The sequence below is a fragment of the Dunckerocampus dactyliophorus genome, chromosome 11 (assembly GCF_027744805.1).
Source record: "Dunckerocampus dactyliophorus isolate RoL2022-P2 chromosome 11, RoL_Ddac_1.1, whole genome shotgun sequence".
Classification (NCBI taxonomy): domain Eukaryota; kingdom Metazoa; phylum Chordata; class Actinopteri; order Syngnathiformes; family Syngnathidae; genus Dunckerocampus; species Dunckerocampus dactyliophorus.
This window is the reverse complement of record NC_072829.1, coordinates 23,362,618-23,385,204: the sequence shown is the minus strand read 5'-3', so window position 1 is coordinate 23,385,204 and position 22,587 is coordinate 23,362,618. Positions and strand designations below refer to the sequence as shown.

The 22,587-nt window shown below is 41.4% G+C and overlaps 1 protein-coding gene across 1 annotated transcript; it reads right to left on the bottom strand.

Annotated features, from left to right (window-relative positions):
- Positions 1–545: 545 nt before the first annotated feature.
- On the bottom strand, positions 546–22,587 carry mtnr1c (melatonin receptor 1C). The gene is made up of 2 exons (XM_054793001.1): positions 21,943–22,587; positions 546–2,582 (listed from the first exon to the last, which is right to left on the bottom strand). The coding sequence occupies exons 1-2, from the start codon at positions 22,133–22,135 to the stop codon at positions 1,717–1,719; spliced, it is 1,059 nt and encodes a 352-aa protein (XP_054648976.1). The 5' UTR covers positions 22,136–22,587; the 3' UTR covers positions 546–1,716.

Genomic DNA, 22,587 nt, shown 5'->3' with positions numbered 1-22,587 from the left:
TGATAAAAGCAAAGAGATTTACTTGACTTACAGTGGTAAAGTCTAATTAGAATATCATTCTGCAAAAAGTTTTTAAGTTTTTTTCTTTTTTGCATTTACAATACAGTTGTTCCCCCCCGACTTGGTGGTCCTGTCTTGTATAGGTTCGACATCCCGCACATTGTAAAGTCACTTACACAACAACATGTGACTTACTTATGGAGTATTGCTGCAGAAGCTGCATACTTTCCGTTAATAGTGTTTGCTTCCATAACTCTCCATTGAGACTTGGCAAAGCACCTTCATATCATTTGTCTTAATGAGTCCGCTTCCACTATATACAGTGCATGTAACAATGTGAATAAAAATATCACCGTCTGTTTCTTTGCCAGGGATCTTTTGCCTTGATATGCAGACCACATCTTTTCACCTTGGCGGAGGTCTGCACTCTCCCAAGTGCCTTTCTAGTTTATGTAATGTTTCAAGACAGTAATACATCTTTGGGCCGCTGTGGGAGGGGAACCGCAGGAAAGATTGTTGGGAAGATATGCTTCAGAGCCATAAAAGCTGAGGTGGCGGGCGTTGTGATTTAGTGTAATCATGCAATCACATCACTGGCTCCCTGATGCATATCATGCCCCTCTGGCTTTTAATAAACATGATTGTAGCCTTTTGTATAAGCATCTGTTCTGTTCTTTCTTTTAATGTGTTTGAGGCAACACCCTGTAGAATTTAATTCGAATCGCATGCAGCTGTTGACGACCCGATAAAAGCAGTGTTAAAATCAAATTAGGACTTTTAAGGATTTCAGTTTTAGTTACAGGGCATGCCTTGTCACGTTAAGATGAAACTAACACTCCTTGTTTGTCTTTTTAATGGAATTGGAGTCACAGTTCCACACAGTCCAACAGTATCAAAGTGATTCATAACGAAAGCTACATTCCTTGTGAAAAGAAGGCTTACACTTCACATTTATACAAATTGAAGATGAAATAATGCAGCAGCATTACAATCAGTCATTCCGGACTTTCAATATTCTTGGCCGCTAAATTCCAAGTAAGTGCATAATCCTTGGGATCTGAGCTCAACGTTGAGTGAAAAGGCTTCAGCTTGAATCCCGCATCTGAAGACGGATTGCACTGCAGCGAGCCTTTTTTTTTTCATCCCTAATGCTGCATTTAAAAGATCAAAACAGTGCAATAGAAAACACACTTTTTATTTGTTTTGGATTTAAGCAGAATGCATCTGACTGAAACACAGTGAGCACGCATGTGATGCGACCATGCTGGGACGCGCTTTCAAAAGCCACAAAACAGACATATTGTGCCTAAGACTTTGGGAAATCACCCCACACAGCTGACTGCTTTTCTAAAGCCAAATAGTTTAGGGTGAAAACTTGATTTGTCTCAGTGTGTTTTAAATTCATTGTGGAAGGGAGCACAGCTGCGGCTGTGGATCACTGCGAATGATGTGCGTGACGCTTCTGAAAGAAATACGATGTGCAGCAGCAGCAGCCTCTCCAAATGTGATTACATTGCAATACAAATGCACCACTGATGTTACAGTGGTTCACATAAGCTTGGCACAGGGTTGGCTGGCGACCAGTCCAGGGTGTAGTCAGCTCAGATAGGCTTCAGCTCCTGGGGTCACCCTGAACGGAATACAAACTAGGAAATGACATCAAGTTTAAAGGCACAAAATTCCTGAGAAATGCCTTTTCTCAAGACAACATTTATGCTATACATTTATCTCTGCTACATTATTGTTGGTTACAGCTGCTGAAGGTTTACTCTTCAGGCCCTCTGTGGCACACCTGGAGGTCTCCACCAGCAACAAACGTGGGATGCACAGAGCAAGGAGGATCGTTTTGTATTCTTTGCGAAAGTTTTGATTAAGGAGGCCATATATGATGGCGTTGAGGCAGCTGTTGAAGTACGCCATGAAGTAGCTGGTGACAAAAAGCCACTGGGGTATGTTCGGCGCAACTTTCGCGGGGTTTATCGCCACTGCCAGGCCTATGAAGTTCAACGGTGCCCAGCAGACAGCAAACAACACAAAGACCATAAACATAGTCAGGAAGTTCCTTACGTCGCTCGGTTTTAGTTTGGTCCTTTGCTCCGGTTTCACCCGATGTTTCACTTGGATCACCCTCACCCATATCCTCATGTAGCAGTAAGACACCACCAGCAGCGGGATCAGAAAATGGATGATGACCACGGAGATGGTGTAGTATGAGCTAACAGTTTGGGCGAAGGTGCAGGAGTAGATGCGAGGATCGTACTGCAGCGAGCCAACAAAGAAATTGGGCACGGTGGCGATCGCGGTGAAGACCCAGGTGAGGCCCAGGTAGCAGCAGGTGTTCCTGAGGCTGAACACGCGGTCGTAGTGCAGACTATGGCAGATATAGCAGTAGCGGTTGATGGCGATGGCCATGATGTTGAAGATGGAGCCGATGACGCTGATGCCCATGATGAAGCCGCTCGCCTGGCAGTGCAGGTCCCCCATGGTCCAGTCATCGTGGAAGATGGCCGTCAGCACCAAAGGGTAAGGGTACAGCGCCACCACCAGGTCTGCGACTGACAGACTCACCACAAAGATGTTGCCTGGAGAGACACAGGGTGTTCAAACAACAGACAACACATGACCACAAATAACCAAAAATACTTCTTTAAATCAGACAGCAACAGACTGCCAAAAATAAACCATTCCTCTCACAACAGATGCAGTTTTTATGCCCTTGGCTTGTTTTGACAAAGTCTAAAAAGGTGGTAGCTGTGGTTCCTTTCTAGTGTCTAGTGTCTGGCCTACCTCCTGGAAAGAGTCACGGTGGCCTGGGGATGAATCCTACAAGCAAGTGCCACCTTGAATCTGACTTTCTCATAAATAAGACAGTTTGTTAGGCCCTCTGAGACTTGTTTTGGCCTAAAAACTGGTAGTGCTGCTCCCTCGAAACATTTCTTAATTCCGAACTAAAAGCCTCTTTTGCACAAACTCCTGGAAATTTCTAAAGATAATCATGAACCCACGGGGCTTTCACTTGCATGTTGCTTTCCTACCCCCAAGATAATCAAAGCAGTTTTACATAGCTTGAGGATATTTCAACATGACTGTGAGGACTCTGAGGCTCAAACCCAAACTCTTAGGGTTGATTGATGACTATTATCAACAAATACAAACAGCCTATAACGAAAAAGTTGTTAATTCCCAGACTGAATGAACACAAAAGAGAGGAAAAAGGGACAGTTGCTCAGATTCATTTCACAATACAGTACTTACAAAACATTTAAAAGGATAAATGCTTTAGGCAGTTGGACTGCTTGATTGGATTACCACAAAAAACTGGTCTGCTACAGGTCATGCAGCCCCGTTTACCAATATTCTGGTGCAGTGTCCTTCTTTCTGGTGGTTTGGAGCAGTGTTGCCGTACACGGGATCCGTCCTAGTCATAAGACCAGTTTCAGAGCACTTTTGACGGCTGTCAGTCTGAATCAATTGTATTTCTTAGACTCACACATAGAGGACTCAAGATTTACTCTCAACACCTGTCGAAAGCAGAACTGTGGTAACAGCAGTGCTTCACCGAGTCATTGGATTATTTCTTCATTCATGTTTTTACTTTACAAGGAGAGAGGTTGTTTGCTGCGGCTTAGTTTATATTGTCATCATTTTTTGAGTTGTTCCCTGAGGATCAATTTGGAAACTGTTTCATTGTGGAAAGTGGTTTAGCCGATTTCATTTTTCAAGTATTCAAACTAATTTCCTCCATGCTATCATACAAGTCTAACCTGTTCTTAGTTCTTGGTTTGGTTCTAAGTCTTGGACTTGGTTTATGTGGTCCTGGCTCCAACACTAGGTAGAAGGAAGGACTGTGAGGTCAAATGCACCATCAAAGTCGTCAACTGTACTTTTAAATATACCATTACATTAAGTACACATGCATAAATTATGTCTTGACAACAAAGTGCAGACTTGTGATGGGAAACTTGATTCCTTTGACTGACTCGAGAACCTGTGAGTCACTCACTGAGGTGAATTGGGTACTTGATTTCCTCGAGTCGCCCATCACAGAAACTCACACATGCACAACACGATTGGCAGCTGAGCTGTAGATGCTCGTGAGTCAGAGAAACTCGAGTTTTTGTCCTATACCTGTGAGTCGGTGAAACCCAAGTAGTCGTCGAGCACCCGTGTTGCAGTTCAGGAAGAAAGGGGAAAAGTGAGTTGATTTAAGGCAATGACTGGATGTGTTGCTTTTTGTTTGTTGCTAATACATTTATACAAATGCACTTAGAGTAACAGTTGCACAGTTAATGACATCTTACCTGTTTTTTTTTTTTTAAATGTACCTAGTGGAGGCAGGGGTGAGTGAGTGAGTCAAAAGTTGAGTACCCGTAAGTCCCGATTCAGTGAAAAACTCATAACTTGCACATCTCTAGTGCAGACCTCCACCAAGGCCTTCCAAAAATCCTAAAGATATCCATGCGAGTCGGGCTGCGTGATACAGTTCCACTCCAGCCCTGTAGGTGGTGGTAATGCACAACACAAATATGGGTGCACAGCAACCTTTTTTCACCATAGCTCCATTTGTTGGATCTGGTGGGCCCCCATTGGTCCCAGTGCGAGCAGACTAAAACATCCAAAAGTGACAAGAAATAACTCAATCTGCATATCCTTCTCCGTTATATTTTTTTGTCCAATTAAGTAAATTAAATTATAAGCTCTTGTCTCACAATTATGACTGACACTGCCAAGCAGCTATTTATTTATATATGTTTACTTTCTTATATGCACACAAGCTGCTTAGGTATATTAGATGGAGTTTTACCTTGACATGTTATCATCTGCAGTCTTCCTCCCAGGTGTCACCTGACCACTATTTGAATATAAGAAACTGAATATATACTATATAAGAAGACAAAACAAACCTATTTGAGCTATAAAGAGGTATTTGTTTAACAGCATCTTTATTATTGTTTAGTCTTTGATAGTGCAGTGATTCATACACCGTGGCCGACTTTCAAGCAGCTGGCTAGATTACTAAACAATACGTGTCTTTAGAACCAAAACTAACTCAATTTGTCATTCGCCAGCATGCAGCACAGACATCTGTTTAGTCCAGTAATTGCAGATTAAGGGCAGCCCTTCTCAATCTAGAGTATTTATGTTTGCACATTGTGAGGACACTGCATTGGAAGCACAAACACACACACACAAAACCAGAGCATGGATTGTGATTTTTGTGGTTGTAGAGCAAGAGCGTTATTATCCTCTCCTCCTCAGGTCAAAGCTGACGGTTGCGTGACACTGGATCTTCTCAGAGGGCATGAATCATAGAAAATGACGTCTGATGTTGTTACAGTGTAGCTGTACTGGGTCAGGAAGATAAAATATAAATCAAATTGTAATGCTGTGTCAGATAATAAAGACGCTTCTACAGTGGAGCCCCAATTCAATCTACTTGGGAATATTGCAAAAGCATTAGCATTAGCCACCCCTATTAAGAGAACTACATATATCAGTGTCTGGTCTATGATTTGTTTCCTCCTTTTCTGCAAACAACTTCAAAATTGTAAATATGATGGCATTTTAAAGCATCTGAAGTATGCATATGTTTTTATACATGTACCTTGAGTAGAACAGGCCCTTTGTGCAAATAACATGTGTTTTCTGCAGGAAAAAAAATCTCTTTTTGGCAAAAAAAAAAGGGTCCGCGAATGCTGAATCGCAAATGTGTGGGAATCCACTGTACAGTCATCCCCCGCCACTTCGCTGTTCAGATTTTATGGCTTCACGCTATCACTGTAATAAATTAATTGAGAAATGATCACTGTTTCGTGGTTGACTAAGGTTTATTATTAGTCAAAAAAAATATTTAAGCAAATGTGACATATTCTTGGCATTAATTAAGCATTTTCAAGCATGAAAATCGATAAATTGAAAATGAATAAACAGGTTTTCAATAGTCCACTGCTGAAAATATTCCATTTATATATAAGGAATCCTAAATTCACTTATCACGGTCGGGTCTGGAACCAATTCATCACAATAAACGAGGGATTACTGGATACAATAAATACATGTACGCATGCAAACTGCTATTTTACTGTGTGTGCCCCATTTGTCTTTAATTCAAATGTAGCAAAAATATTAGCATTTTTAAAATCTAATTTCCATGCATAACATTATATAGTTTGTGCATTAAGAGACCTAACAGCACAGGCCATCTCTCAGGCTTGTTAAGATAAAAATAAAAGCATTTGTACTCCGTTCTCCAGTCAGCTCAGTGGGCAAATCTGTCAGTTTGTATTTGTGATGCTAACCTCACTATGTGCATTTGTCATTGTGCAGAGGTTTGATTGCTGGCTGATGTGGTGCAGCCCGGCATTAGCGTCTGCGCAGGCTGGCAAGGCAGGCCGAGCTGCTGCCTGAACTCTCGCTGGCTAAACCATCTCTCCTCCATATCGTCAAGATGATGAGGTAAGCACTCACAGCTCGGAGGGTTGCGGTGAAACGGTTAGGCTTGTTTAGTTAGCATACATTCTTGAAAACACACACTGCACACAGTTGTGTTTGTTCTGATTTACAAAACTGAGTCGTTCTTAGTCGTTAGTCTTAGTCGTCCTAGTCGTTTGTAGAACAGAGTCATCCCACTGACTAGTATGCACGTTGGCAAAATCCTCTAAAATCGTCTTGATTAATTTTTACCTAACTATTTGTTGTAGTCATTGTACCATGAAAAAAACAACTTTAACATCATCCCGAAGGGGAATAATGGAAGGAACTATTATACATACAAAAATACATATACAATGGTGTCAAAAAGTGTTTGCCCCCTTCCTGATTTTTTTTTGTGTGCATGTTTGTCACACTTAAATGTTTCAGATCATCAAACAAATTTAAATATTAGTTAATGACAACATAACTGAACACAACATGCAGTTTTTAAATGAAAGTTTTTATTATTGAGGGAGAAAAAAATCCAAACCTACATGGTCCTGTGTGAAAAAGTGATTGTCCCCTAAACCTCATAACTGGTTGAGCCAACATTAACAGCAACAACTGCAATCAAGCGTTTGCGATAACTTGCAATAAGTCCTTTACAGCGTGTGGAGGAATTTTGGCCCACTTATCTTTGCAGAATTGTTGTAATTCAGCCACATTGGAGGGTTTTCCAGCATGGGTTTCCGCCTTTTTAAGGTCATGCCACAGCATCTCAATAGGATTCAGGTCATGACTTTGACTAGGACACTCCAAAGTCTTAATTTTGTTTTTCTTCAGCCATTCAGAGGCGGACTCGCTGGTGTGTTTTGGATCATTGTCCTGCTGCAGAACCCACGTGTGATTCAGTTTGAGGTCACGAACAGATTCTCCTTCAGGATTTTTTGGTAGACAGTAGAATTCATGGTTCCATTTATCACAGCAAGTATTCCAGGTCCTGAAGCTGCAAAACAGCCCCAGATCATCACACTACCACCACCATATTTTACTGTTGGTGCGATGTTCTTTTTCTGAAATGCAGCGTTACTTTTACACCGGATGTAATGGCACACACACCTTCCAAAAAGTTCAACTTTTGTCTCGTCAGATCACAGAATATTTTACCAAAGGTCTTGGAGGTCATCAAGATGTCTTCTGGCAAAATTAAGATGAGCGTTAATATTAATCTTAATCTTAATGTCGGTTTTGCCCAGTGTCTTTCTTTATGTTGGAGTAATGAACACTGACATTGAACCCTGCGATTGGCTGGTGACCAGTCTAGGGTGTACCCCGTCTCTCGTCTGTTAGTCAGCTGGGATAGGCACCAGCATACCCCTGCGACCCTAGTGAGGACAAGCGGCATAGAAAATGGATGGATGGATGGGTCTGGAACCAATTAACCGCGACAAATGAGGGATTACTGTATCAGGTTATTCTTTAGGGAACATTTTTACATATACAAGACATATAATGATAATTAAAACCAAAAGGTCACAAGGAGATTTTTTTCAATCAGCTTCCTCTCTTCCCCTGTGTCCCCACCAGCTGTTGCTTGCAGTGTAATTAGCCTGTGTGTACATATGAGATATTTCTCCTGTGTTTTTTCACAAAACGTCGTGTAGTAAGTTGATTATTTGCATGTTCAATGTGTTCAATGTGCTCCTACAGTAGCTTTGTATTTAGCCATTTTGGATTTGTAGTCTATTAAAACAGAGTCCAACCAAGGAACCCTTATTTTGACCACCATGTTGAACCGCCACAGGAGGAGCTCCGTGTCATAAACAATATTTCTGACGAATGATGCATAAAGCCAAACAACACAACAGGGAACCATTCTAAGTCTGTATGGTATGTTTGTCACCAGTGTACAAAAGGGCCGCAGCACTTCCAGAAACATGAAGTGACTCACTCCTTTCCCCCAAGCCTACAAGGCTGTGCACAAGTATAAAAATAGATTCTATATGTCGGCATATTTATGGAGCATTGTGTCAGTCATGCAAAATAGCAGCAAGACCGACACAAATAAGCAACAACAATAATACACCACGAGGGAAGATAAGCAATGCAAAAGACTTGCATGGCTGCACATGTGGATCTCGAGGGTTTCATATTCGCCTGTCACACTCTAGGCTCTTTCTGTGCACGTAAGCATGCTCAATCTGTGCGCACATCTCAAGGAAAGACCTTCAGAGCATAAAAAGGAATATGGGCATTCCTTTATTATGATTGAACGTTACAACCATCCATTTATACCGCTTATCCTGTTCAGGATCACAGTAGGGAGACGTCTTGCTGCAGTGCTCACTCGTCAGTCACAGTTCAATTGTAAAGAGCACATTCATTTATTCCCACACGAGATGTATGATAGTCAGCGAAGTGACCCCCCACACAAACCCACCAATTACCAATTAATTAATCATCTCGCGCCATTTCGCAGTTCGAATTTCACGGCTTCACTTATCACAGTTTTTCAAAAATATATTAATTAATAAATTATGTTGTTTCATGGTTGAATGCTGCCTTTTATTAGTCAAAATATATGCATATTTAAGCAAATATTACGGCATTTTCGGCAAAGACATTGATGTAGTATCCTACACTAGTCACTAGGAGTCAGTAATGTTAGTTTCATGTTCAGTGATACACAAAGTCACCAGACTTCATCGCTGGGACAACAGGCTTTTCTTGCACGCTTGAATTATTTCATAAGAGGCACAATCCCTTAGAAAAGTAGCAAAAACACAGGTTACTATTGCAGCCGTAACCCACGGCAAGGTGAAATCCAATTCTGAACCCGACTTCACTTCCGGTCCGCCACTCACTCTCCACCTTAAGAGATCACATTTATGACAACACTCAGGAGCACGAGTTGTATTTATGTTTAAAATAGCTTATTTTCTCTTATGTCTACTATATTGGATAATACAAGTGTCCCAGCATCTCTTCCAGATTTGCATTTTTGTAGTTATTAGTTTGCTCATAGGTGAAATCCAATATCCAAAAGCTCATGGTTTCTCGACAAGCTCAACATGAGCTTTTGGATATTGGATTTCATAGCGCCAATGTTTTTTATCACCGATCTTCGACTTGTCCCTGAGATCTCCAGAGTACCGGAGTCTACACACACCACCCAGCCGGGCAGAAGTGCTCTTCTGTGGCGTCGAGAACATAAACAAAGGCAAGGAAGCTGCAGAGGAATACGAGCTAAGCTTAAGTAACACCGCAAAGACTCCCCTATTTTCCTCGCTAATGTGCGGTCTTCAGTGAATAAGATGGACGAGTTAGGACTCCACATAACCCACAGTAAGAGACTTTTGGACTGCAACACCGTAATTTTCACATGATTAAACAGTGGAGTAGCGGACAATGCTATTGAGCTAGTTAACCGCCACACACTTCGGGTTGATAAAGCAGCGACTGAAACCCGGAAAGACCAAAAGCGGAGGACTGTGCATCTATGGGAACTGCTTTTTGTGTCGCTAAATACACCAAGGTACTGTTGTTGCACACCTGCCATGTTTATTTGTTTATCTGAGTGTTTTAGCCTCTTTCTTTAAAGCGGAAAAAGTCTGAGATCTGTTTATTTGTAGGGATCGCCATTAGCGGTGCTTAAAAAAAAATAAATAAAATTGTATATATATATATATATATATATATATATATATATATATATATATATATATATATATATATATATATATATATTTGACTATTAGTCAAGTATGGATAAAATCTAACAAATGACATACGACTGTATATATATATATGACTAATAGTCAAATATATATATATATATTTGACTATTAGTCAACTATGGATAAAATCTAACAAATGACATACGACTATGAAAATCCTTAGTCGAAGGCAGCCCTAATACCCCCACCTGCCCTATTCTGGCCTGTGTGCATCAGACTCTTTGTCAAGAAGTAAATGAAAGAATTCAAGCAGCTTTGCAGCCAATTGTTAAACATATGGCGTAGTAAACCATCACTGTCATGATTTACTTCGATTTGCAGTGTTGGCAATATGGAGGAGAAAACGTCATATTTGATTCAAGTGATTAAGTGTGCAATTGCACATACACAATGGACAGCAACAGCATCGATTAGGGGTGTGATGAGATTAAAACGAGTGTGTGAATGATAACACACGTAATATGGAAGTGGCAGTCCACGAGGCAGGATTGGAACCGCACATGAAGTGCTTTGCGCACACTATATACCTTGTAATTTGAGCTGGCCTCGGGTTTTCCCCGCCTCACTCACTTGAGATGTGAGGTGCTTTTTTTCACTGGAGTTCAACAGCTACGGCGGTGTAAGTGTCCACGTCGAAGCAGTAGTAATTGTACATATGATCAAACACAAGATTTGTCAGATCAAAACACGATCTCTGCTTAAGACTTCTTAAGACTGCTTCGGAAATGCAATAATGTAGTTCTTTAATCGTAAACAAACCTAATCTTCTGCAATCTATTTTGCATGTGTCTTTACATGACTACACGTCAATATAAATAATTTGTAGTAGCAGCTACAACTGCCGTCATTAGATTAACTTTTAATCAACGTCGTGTATCATCTCGTCTTGTGAGCTGAATGTATCGTGACACGCCTACAGTAGTAGCGATACAGTATATGGTGCTTGTGTACGGACAATGTACTGTGAGAGGTAATGTAATATTGATATTTTTTCCAACCTCTTGCAACAGAAGTGGGAAAATAAATACCGTAAATTCCGGTGTGTAAGTCGCACCCACTAAATTTAGAGGAAAAAACAGATTTGTACATATACAAGCTGCACCGGACTATAAGACATATATGGCCATGTCATAAAATGGCATATTGTGGCACGCACAAGTCCATGAGGACCAGGAAGCACTTTATTTGACAGGAGCCAATCATGGGCTATGAAAAAACTCACAACGAGCTTGTGAAATTTCAGGAGGTCATTACTCAATATAACAGTCAGACTCACGATGTCATCTTACAAAGAATGCTAAACTTAACACAGCAACTTAACACTCAAAAAGTATACCTAAGAAATATACAAACAAGTACCAATACAAGTTAAAAATGAAAAATATATTTTTTTAAAGTTCTTCCATAAGGCGTTGTATCTGAGCAAAGCATTTCTTTGGAGGACAAGCGGCTAAGAAAATGGAATGGATGGATGGCGCTGCAATGCTGCCTCTGTCCACAGAGGTAGCCAGAGGAGCCCAGAGGGAGGCTGACATCATTGCAGCGCCCAGGCAGGCACCAATGAATGCTTTGCTCAGACGCAATGCACTGTGGGAAAACTTTAAAATAGTTGTTTTTTTTTTTCATTTTAAACTCTTCTTAGGTATACCTTTTGAGTGTTAAGTTGCTGTGTGATGAGTTTAGTGTTCTTTGTAAGATGACACCGTGAGTCAGAGTGTTATATTGAGTAATGACCTCCTGTGATTTCCAATGGGTTGATAAGCTCGTAGTAAGTGCACTGATATCGCGAGTGGCGCATTATTTAAACGATTAGTAGTAGTTCTGAAGTAAAAGAGGTGTCACGAGATTAGAACTTAGCCATAAATTAGCCGCACCGCTGTATAAGCCGCACGGTTCAAAGTTTAAGAAAAAAAGTAACGGCTTATACACCGGAAATTCCGATAATAATATGAACAGAATAAAAGAAAGCATTTTTATGAATATATGAGAGTGGGATGCAAGAGCATATATCATAAATAGAGATGTCTGCTAATAGCTGGTGACTGATATTACATGTTTATATTGACATTGTTTTTTCTGCTGATAACCCTATCAGCGTGCGGGTGATGACATTGTGTTCCACACAGAAACAAGCTTGCTAGCTTACGATGCCTTCGGATTGTAAATATACAATTTGCAAAGACTGTAAAGTAAGTAAGTAAGGCTTCTCTCTTTAATACTTCTACTCTAATATCACATCTCAGTCGCAGCTCGCGTACCTTCAGAAAAAATAAGAAGCGACCGGCGCAGTGCTCAATTTCTATTGACAGGATGCAAAGTTATGCAACTTTTCAATGCAATTGTCCCCACTGCATACATTCAGTCAATTCAGTCATTGTGCATTCATTTAGGTCTAGTTTCAGAGCCTGACTGCTTGAGGCATCAGGCATATTCACCAAATTAGGAAAAACCCACAATAGCATTTTCTGCATAACTAAACTTAGACTTTGTTCATATCATGCTCCAGCAGGTCACTAGTGAGACAGAGAAGTCAGACTGTGTCTTCGCATGTTTAAAGCAGTATATGCACTTGAACCCTTACTGTATGTGTGTAGTATCAATTATTTATGTTTTGTTGGACAACAATGCACAGGCTACTGTATGCTCATAACTTCAAACAGAATTCACAATGAGGGTTGAATAAGTTCGAGTGCAACTGTATGGACAGCATCTATCTGCTTCGCAATGTTTCGTTTTAATGGTGTTTATGAGGCAAGATAAAGTCTACAAACACAACACTGAGTACGGACTACAAGCACACACATTTGGGCTGAAGGGAAGCTGCCAGTTATGCTCCACGGGTTCTGAGAAATAGCTGGTGTCCATGTCCTGTAAATGTTATCATCAATCCTAACACTTATGTGAAAGGAAAGACAGAATGCAGCATAAATGCAATTGTCGTCATCTTATCTGGTGTGATTTAATCAGATTATCCTAACTTCCACCATGCTTACCACATTAGGAGAAAAAAAAATGTCAAGTTAATGTAGCGTCCCAAGTGATATTCCCTGTGGATCCATCCTGTCCGCTTAAGATGCCCGGCCTGGTTTAACTCACTCAGTCCAATGACTCAATTAACCAACCCTTAGGGACACCCCAGTTTTGAGGTTTTATTCATAAGTTGCAATACAGTACATGACGTCAAATTTACCCCAGCCACAGCTCCTGTCATGGAGGTGCAAGCAGAACAAGTCATTCTTTCCACCATCTGCTCCTTCTCTCATGAGCGCTTTTTGTGAGTGTATTTTTAGTTTGTTTAACCCCACTGGGACGCTGCAATGTTAACACCCGGTTGGCAGTACCACAGTGTCATGTGTCCCCTTTCCCCCTGGACCTTTCCAATACAAATGCACAATAGAAAAGATGGATATAAAAAGGTGGTTGTACTCCTCTACTGGATGTTTGCTTTTGCTGTCTACAAAATATATGTGACGTCGGGAGTTTTTGTTCACCATAAATTAACACATTTACAATAATTGTCCGATAGGATGTGCAGTACATACCCAGTAAACTCCAGCACAGACTTTCAACAGCAGCCATAAAAATAGCACAGACAAGACAAATGGTTCATAACTCATTATAATACTTTGCACCAGAATATTACTGTAAACTGCTGTATCTATCTAAGGTTGCTTTCATGCTAGCACACGCTGGGTTATTTTAATTGAGCATGCTTCTTGAAAAAACCTTTGACCTTTTGGGTCAAATTATCAACATATATACTGTATAGTAGTATTTTGTAACGACATTCCTACAGAAGAAAAAACTTGATATATTGTAAATTAGTGTGTCATCCCATAGCAAGGAACACCGGAAACAACTCACTTTCAAACTCGCTTCAAGCTGAGGTTAATTGAACTAAAAAAAATTTTTAAAAAAGAAAATGCAGGTACTATACTACACTGTACAGCAGTGGATCCGGCACATTTGCACATTTGTGGTCCAAAAAATATTTTTGGTATTTTTATTTTATGAGCCATTTAAACACAGGAAATGAGCAACCTCTGGAGAAGAGGTTTGATGCTTTTTTTCACTCCTTTTTTGTACATGAGTGTAAATACAGTAATCCCTCGTTTATCACGGTTAATTGGTGATACAGCGATAGTGACAGTGATAAGTGAATTTCTGCAAAGTAGGATTCCTTATTTAGAAATCAAATATTTTTGTAGAAGAGCACAGAAAACCTGTTTGTTGCGACCTTCTAAATACAGTTTTTAACATTACTAGAGCCCTCTAAACATGAAATAACACCCCTATTGTTACCTTTTACACTTGTATTACTCGATTTTAGGGGTGTCACAAGCTCTCGCAAGATTAAAACGTGACAAGATGTCTCATTTGGAAAAAAACTGGCTGGGCTGGGACAATAATAAATTCATTAATTAATCACACAATAAATGAAACAGGCAGGCGGGATGGGAGTTCACTCTGTGCATTGGTTTCAGCACCTTGGCGTGTTTGTTCCATGTTTGTTCCATAGAATGGAGTGAGCAATTTTGTCAGTCATACGTGCTCTTTGTCTCAGTGGGTGGAGGCGGGGCCGGTAGCATACACACAGAGTGCAGAAGAGTGTAACGTATTTGAAATTATATTCATAGATATAATAATATATAATATAATTTATTGTCATATACCTGCGACCCTGAAAATGAATGGGTGGATGGATATTGTCATACATTTTTAAATATCTTAAGCGTAATGTTTAAATCTTGTCTCGTCTCGTTTTCGTAGAACCGATCTCATGTAATCGTCTCCTCTCGCAACACTCCTACCCCTAACCTAAAGTCCATCCATCCATCCAGCCAGCCAGCCAGCCATCCATCCATCCATCCATCCATCCATCCATTTTCTATGCTGCTTCTCCTCATTAGGGTCGCGGGGGCATGCTGGAGCCTATCCCAGCTGACTTCGGGCGACAGGCGGGGTACACCCACTTCACTTGATGTCTAGATACAAATACACTTGTTTGTTTGATCTGCTTGCGCCAGTGACGACTGCAACTGGAAGTGGCGTCACATGCAACCCATCAATACCAGGCACATACAGAACGCCATTCACACTCACATTCACACCTATGGACAATTTAAAGGAAAAATGCACTTTTTTTTAATGTTGCCCATCATCCACAATCCTTATGAGAGACATGAACACTTCTTTCTCTTTTCTGCGTGTTCTGAGATATAAAAACATAAAAAGAGACAGCTCATTACTGCACTTATGGGAACCACTTGTTCCGTCTATAAAGTCTTCTGAAAAAGACTCCAAAAAGCGCCAACAATGCTGCATTTACATATAATGTGACACGCATATAACCAAGCTACAGCAACATTGTTAGTATTATTATTAACATTGTTACGCCGATCGAACTGCGTTACTGGCGCACTGACAATTAGCCAGAACACACCGGCTAGCTACTAGCCAGCTAGCAACTAGCTTCACCACAGACTCGCCTGCAACGCGTCAGCGTCGCTCTCACAACGCCTCAGACTACTAACAAAAAGGTAAGGCAACACATTTGAACTGACACCACTGCTGCTGTGTTTTTATTTCGGAGTTTGAAAAAGTGAACGCAAGGTGTAGGCGTTCGTTTGTATGTTGCTTTGTGAAATCAATGCGCTGAGGAAGTAAGTTCCGGGAATGCTTAAAATGGTCAAAATATGCAAAATACTGTAAGTATTACATGTTATCATGAATGTACCTGTTGCTACATGGTCACAGCACGTACATAAAGCCTTGTTGGAGGTTTTTGGAGGTGTTTTAACAGCGGTATAGGTGTGTCCCATTACGTTCAGTAATGAGCACATAAAAGACAAAGACACGTGTGTTCATGTCTCACATAAGATTGCTGATGAAAAAAAAGCGCAGTTTTCCTGTAAAGTCTCAAATAAACCAACAAAAGCACTGGGAAAACATGTAAACGCCAAACACTACCTCTTAGAAGAGATGAGCTCAAGACCAAACAAGAGCATGTTCAGCTTTGTTCCAGGACTTTGCTTTCCTCTAAGAAACTCACAATCAAACATTCATACAAGACAGCCGAGGCTATAAATTGTTTCTTAAGAACAGAGCAGAGATTGTTGATAAATTGACTGTACCACTATTACACTGATTTTGAAGATATGAAGAAAAAAAAAAGCATGAGATGTAGCGTGCGAGCAAGTATCTGCTGAGTTTCACACATGCCTATAAATGTACTGTAAACTCGCGTGTGACTGCTCTAATCAGTCAGTCCCATTAGCGATGGTTGCGCTACATCTGCAATGGAAGACATTCCCACAGCCCACTGGCATGCATGCAATGCTTTTCAATGCACCCATGCTGCTCTTGTCTGAGCCCATCCAACTGTGTCATTTTTTTTTTTGTTGCAAAATCGATAATCAAATTGTTCCCGGACACTTCTTGCCAAACTGCTTGTGGCGCGGGCATACAGGAGAACGTCGACTGTGTTATGTAATGCATTTGAAAAGGGTAAAAGCTCATTATTCCAAGCACTCTCTGACCTAACATACTGCTGCCTAGTTCTCATGGGCTCATTAGCATCATTGTGCGACTCACTCTCACAAGACTTCACCACCTTCACTGAGAAGGCACGGTACAAAGAGCCTAGGATTAAGGTTCAGCACCTTGAACTTCAAAGCAAGTTATGTACGCTTATTTTTATTATTATTATTATTTATTATAATATATTAGGCATAACAGAAAATAAGCGATTTAAGACATTAATAAAACTTGTGCTTGTGTCTGTTGCTAGGGGATATGCGTGGGTGGCAGATAGGAAGTGACACTGGGGGTTTGGAACTTGTTATTATGATTTGTATAATTATAATTCTTATGTAATTATTGTCCCTGCTGTGAGAAAATTCAAACCTGCAATAAAAGCCTGTTGTCCCGGCGCACAAGTCTGGCGATTGTGTGTCTCACCGAACATTACAGTAACATTAATGACACCTAATGGTCAGTGTGGAATCACAATACTATAATATAATATATATATAAATACCAAATATACTATAATCACAATTTGAATGTGACCTATCCATGCCTTATGTTTGTATTTTAGTTCATTTAGCAATTTTTATGCTAGCAAGTGTTTAATTTAGACAAAAATACAAAACATTTTCTTAAATATACATATTTTCTGACTAATAAATGGCCGTATTCAACCACAACACAGCATGATTGATTAACTCATTCAATACCAAAGACACCGTACCACAGTTCCTTAAGGCCCTGGATGCTGTGGGCGTGTCTTGGCTGACACGACTCTGCAGCTTCAAGTAGACATCGAGGGCTGTACCTCTGGATTGGTAGATCGGGGTGGTGGTCCCCTTTTTTAAGAAGGGGGACCGGAAGATGTTTTCCAATTATTGTGGGATCACACTCCTCAGCCTTCCTGGTAAAGGTCTATTCAGGGGTTCTGGGGAGGAGGATCCGCCGGATAGTTGAATCTCGGATTCAGGAGGAGCAATGTGATTTTCGTCCTGGTTGTGGAACTCTGGACCAGCTCTACACTCTCGGCAGGGTCCTTGAGGGTCCATGGGAGTTTGCCCAACCAGTCTACATGTGTTTTGTGCACTTGGAGAAGGCATTCGACCATGTTCCTCGAGGAATTTTCTGGGGAGAACTCCGGGAGTGTGATGTATCGGACCAGCTAATTCAGGCTGTTTGTTCTCTGTATGACCGGCGTCAGAGTTTTGTTTGCATTGCCGGCAATAAGTCTGACCCGTTTCCAGTGAGGGTTGGACTCCACCAAGGCTGCCCTTTGTCACCGATTCTGTTCATTTCTTTTATGGGCAGAATTTGTAGGCACAGCCAGGGCGTTGAGAGATTTCGGGTTTGGTGGGTGAAGGATTGGGTCTCTGTTCTAGGTGATGTGGTCCTGCTGGCTTCATCGAGCCATGACCTTTAACTATCACTGAATCGGTTTGCCATCATTTCCAGGGGTGGAGTGCCATCTCTGGGTCGGGGATGAGATCCTCATTGACCAGCAAATTGGTGCCGTGTCTGCAGTGATGCAGACTCCGTTGTGGTGAAGAGAGAGCTGAGCCGAAAGGCAAAGCTCTCAGTGTACCAGTCGATCTACAATCCTGCCCTCACCTAGGGTCATGAGTTTTGGGTGGTGACCAAAAGGACAAGATCGCAGGTAAAAGCGGCCAAAATGAGTTTTCGCCGTAGGGGGGCTGGGCTCTCCCTTAGAGATAAGGTGAGAAGCACTGTCATCCAGGACAAACTCATAGTAGAACTGCTGCTCCTCTGCACTGAGTTCAGGGCACATACAACCGGTAGAAGACCCAGGACACATTGGAGAGACTATGTCTCTCAACCGGCCTGGGAATGCCTCGGGATCTGACGAGAGGAACTTGACGAAGTGGCCAGGGAGGGGGAAGTCTGGGCTTCCCTGCTTAGACTGCTGCCTCCACAAACCCAACGTCGGATAAACAGCAGATGATGGATGGATGGAATACCAAAGACATAGTTATACATTTTTATAAACGTGAACCACGTATTTTTATGTCTTTTAGGTTTTTTTTGCGCCAGAGGCTATAGAGGTGATGATGCAACTCCTCACCAATGGATTAGGATGCTGCTGATTACTAAAGAACGGAAAGACGGAAAGTCTTTCTGATGAAAGACGAGAGTCTAATCTTTTGGTAGGTTCCATGTTTGTACAATATTCTGTGTGCCTTGAAAGATCAGTCAAATCGTTTGAAATGACCAGTACTGAAGGGTTTGTCTTTTGAAAAATGGCTGGGATTGAATGAGTTAATTAATATAAAAACTGTGATAGATTGAAGCCTCAAAATTTGAAGCACGAAGTGGGGAGGGACGACTGTACTGGAAACAATGCAGCCAAGGGACATACTTTGAAATGAAGATAATAGACTGTTGGGAATCAATTATTACAATACTAGAATTTAAGTTGTAAATATAGGTCAGTGTTTCTGATTGGGTTTAGGCCAGCAGAGAAGGCCTTGCTGGCCCTGACACCTGCCACTACTGTTGGGTTACATTGCGCTGTGTTACTATTTACAAAGCTGATGCAGCTATTGTTATCCCGTCTTTAACCCCAGTGGTGGAAACAAGCCAGATCGTGACAAGCTGAAATGGACTCTAAAACTAGGATAAGCGGTCTGTATATTCAATCACAACCTGTATACTTTATTTTCATGACGCCTGTCAATGAAAATAAAAAAAAAAAATTCCCAAATTGTCCTTCGACTGTGGCTGTCAATAGCAAAAGAAAACGTAATAGCCTAATAGCCTAATTGTGTATGTTGAGTTCAACAGCTAAGTTCCTAAAAGCCACCATGGGAATAAAATAGGTAAGAAAAATAGCCTTCAAGCGTCCGTAATAAACACCTTGCTCACCTTCACGCGACACTTAGGACCCCTCAAGTGTATGACAACATGATATGAGGTTGTGTGTAGTGATGCAACAGTCACTCACCTTGGCACCTCATGAGCCATCTACAGGTCCTCATATGGGGAGGGGTGTGATTTATCAGGGATGCAGAACCAAGGATAAAGCCAAATGGAGGAAAGGGGGTGTTATTATTTATGGGGAGATGTGACAGATGACAGGCAAGGCTGTGGAAACTCCATCACACCTAGAGCGACTCACTTTAGATAACAGCCAGTCTAGCAGAGCAGATGGAGGCAACTTAAGTCATATTATGTTTTTTTTTTCATAAGAGGATTTCGATGTACACTGCAAGACTGCCAAACATTACTCAAGTTATAAGTTGAGGCACAAACTTTGAGCATACAATATGCTATGTATACAGTCATAGACTTTATTTGTACTTTGATTCCTGCACTGGAATGCATAACAAAATCCATTAGATGTCTGGTGGGGTTGCATTATGGTTGTGTACAACAGTGCAGTCTTCATTTATTTTATTATACACGATTTGCATTCAGGGTTTGCACGGTGGCCTAGTGTTTAGCATATTGGCCACACAGTCAGGAGAGATGGAATATCTGGGTTTGTATCTCCGTTTGGACATCTCTGTGTGTAGTTTTGCATGTTCTCCCCGTGCGTGGGTTTTCTTCGGCTCCCTCCAACAATATGCATGTTAGGTTAATTGGAGACTAAATCAGTGGTGTCCAATGTTTTTTTTTTTGTGAGAGCTACTTTTACAGACTGAAAATGGCCAAGAGCTACTCATTTTTGTAACATTTATTGTCATATCTTATTTAAATCCAAACAAACATGCTTGTTTTACCAGAACATTAGCAAAATGCTGGTATCCACAACTCACATTTTGTTTTCCTGAATGCATTTCTTTCTAGTGTTCTCACATTATTAACTGAAAACCTGAACGGAAAGCAGACTTGCGGGCGCCTCATGCGGTTGTGGGGGCACCGCAGTGATGACCCCTGCTCTAAAATGTCCATGAACGTGTGAATGTGAGTGTGAATGGTTGTTTGTCTATATGTGCTCTGCGATTGGCTGGTGACCAGTCCAGGGTGTACCCTGCCTTTCGCTCAAAGTCAGCTAGGATAGGCTCCAGCATACCCCCGTGACCCTAGTGAGGATAAACGGCATAGAAAATGAATAGGATGGAGTTGCATTCAAACAATGTCTAATGGAATACATTACGGTTGTCTACAATTCCGCATTCCTAGTTGTTATTATTACTGGCTACATTAAACTTGTCTGTGCGGTGTGGTGAGACACGACATGGTGTCTCCAACCGTGCATGCCTTGTCATTATTATTTGTTATAGCAAGACTTGACTGAGGTCTGAAATAGATCGAGTGGGATACATTATGGTTGTCTTCAACCATACATTGCAAGTTAGTATTACTTCTCATAACACATAATACAGAATATGTCTGGTAGGATACATTGTGTTGGACTACAACCATGCAAAGTTTATTATTTTTCATTAGTACTCTTTTTTGCTTTCATGAAGTTGCAAAGTTTTGAATAATTTTGTTAACTATAATTCCTATTTATTATTATTAGTAGTAGTAGTAGTAGTAGTAGTACACTGAATATCAAGAGTAAGTGAAAATACTCCCTTGTTTACTTCCCTGACCACCAAAAACCCACCAAAACATGACAAACCACATGGCGAAATGCCCAAATATTTTCTGCAGACCTTTGTTGTATAAAGCTTGTGTATGTCCCTCTTTGTCACAAAGGCTCACACTGCTGTAGACAAACCCCCACTCTGCTTTGTATCAAAGCATCGTCTTTGATACTGAGGCGCAGTCCCCCCACCCAAAAAGTGATAAACCACATGGTGAAACGGCAGCAAAAAACACCCAAATATTAAAAAAAATCACTTTTCTGCAGAACTTTGTTGTATAAAGCTTGCGTCTGTCCCTCTTTGTCACAAATGCTCACACTGCTGTAGACAAACCCCCACTCTGCTTTGTATCAAAGCCTCGTCTTTGATTCTAAGGCGCAGTCCCTAAGATTACTGTAATGACTCGTATCACTGGAGATCTTGTGTTAATTTAAAAATAGCATTACAAATCCTATCAATGGCCACAGCTTCGATTTAAAGGTTTTATAATAATAATTTGGCGGTCGGTATTTAAAAGCTTCGCGGGCTGTAGTTTGCCGATGTCTGCACTGGAACCTGCATACTGCTCGTCCTTGGACTGGCATTGCTTGAATGCCCACAGAATGCATTTGGACATATGTACTGCATGTGAGGCAGTCAAAGAAGAATCATGAGAATTAATCATGTTTTGTTTTTTTTTTACTCAAAGCAAAGGTGTGTTTCCACTCTCTCACCTGCATTCCTCAGCTTTTTATTCCTGTACACGGACAGGATGACGAGCACGTTGCCGAGGATGTCGACCACAATGGTGAAGATCAGCACGCTGGCCAGCGCAGTGGACAGTCCGGCGGAGGCGCTCAGCCCGGCGCCGCTCTCATTCCGGGACAAACAAGCGGAGCCGTTGAGCTCTCCTCCGTCTAAATCCATCTCCCCTCAGGCCACGGCGACCATGGTGGAAGTGTTCCTCCGTGTTTCAGCGGGGTAGAAAAGAAAACAACACTTAACCCGAGGGAGTTTTAAACTTCCTTGTGGTGCGAATCCAAAAGCTCCTCCTGCGTTGTTGGCGGTGGTGCAGCAGTAGTGTGTTTTTAACGCCATTCAGTGGAATAAGTTGATGGATGAGGTGGTAAACATATCGTCAGGGTGCCTTGTCTCTTCCCCATGTGTCAGGGGGTGCTGGTTGAGGGGAGCCCATGTAAGCCCAGCTCCGGTGCGTAATGGAAGGATGCGAGGCTCACTCATGCACACAGCAAGAGTGTGAGTCCCGTGTTGGCTTTTTTTTCTGGCATCAATAAAGGCTGCACTTGTGTTCAAGCTCTCAAGGCAGATGACTTGTGAGCGCATTTCTGTGCAACTGTCTGTCGGTGAGTGTGTGCGTG

Bases quoted from the DNA above. Each gene is read 5' to 3' on its own strand.
- mtnr1c (XM_054793001.1), bottom strand. From the start codon at position 22,135: ATGGATTTAGACGGAGGAGAGCTCAACGGCTCCGCTTGTTTGTCCCGG. The intron at 2,583-21,942 runs GTGAGAGAGTGG...GTGTCTCTCCAG, and splicing joins TAAAAAGCTGAGGAATGCAG to GCAACATCTTTGTGGTGAGT.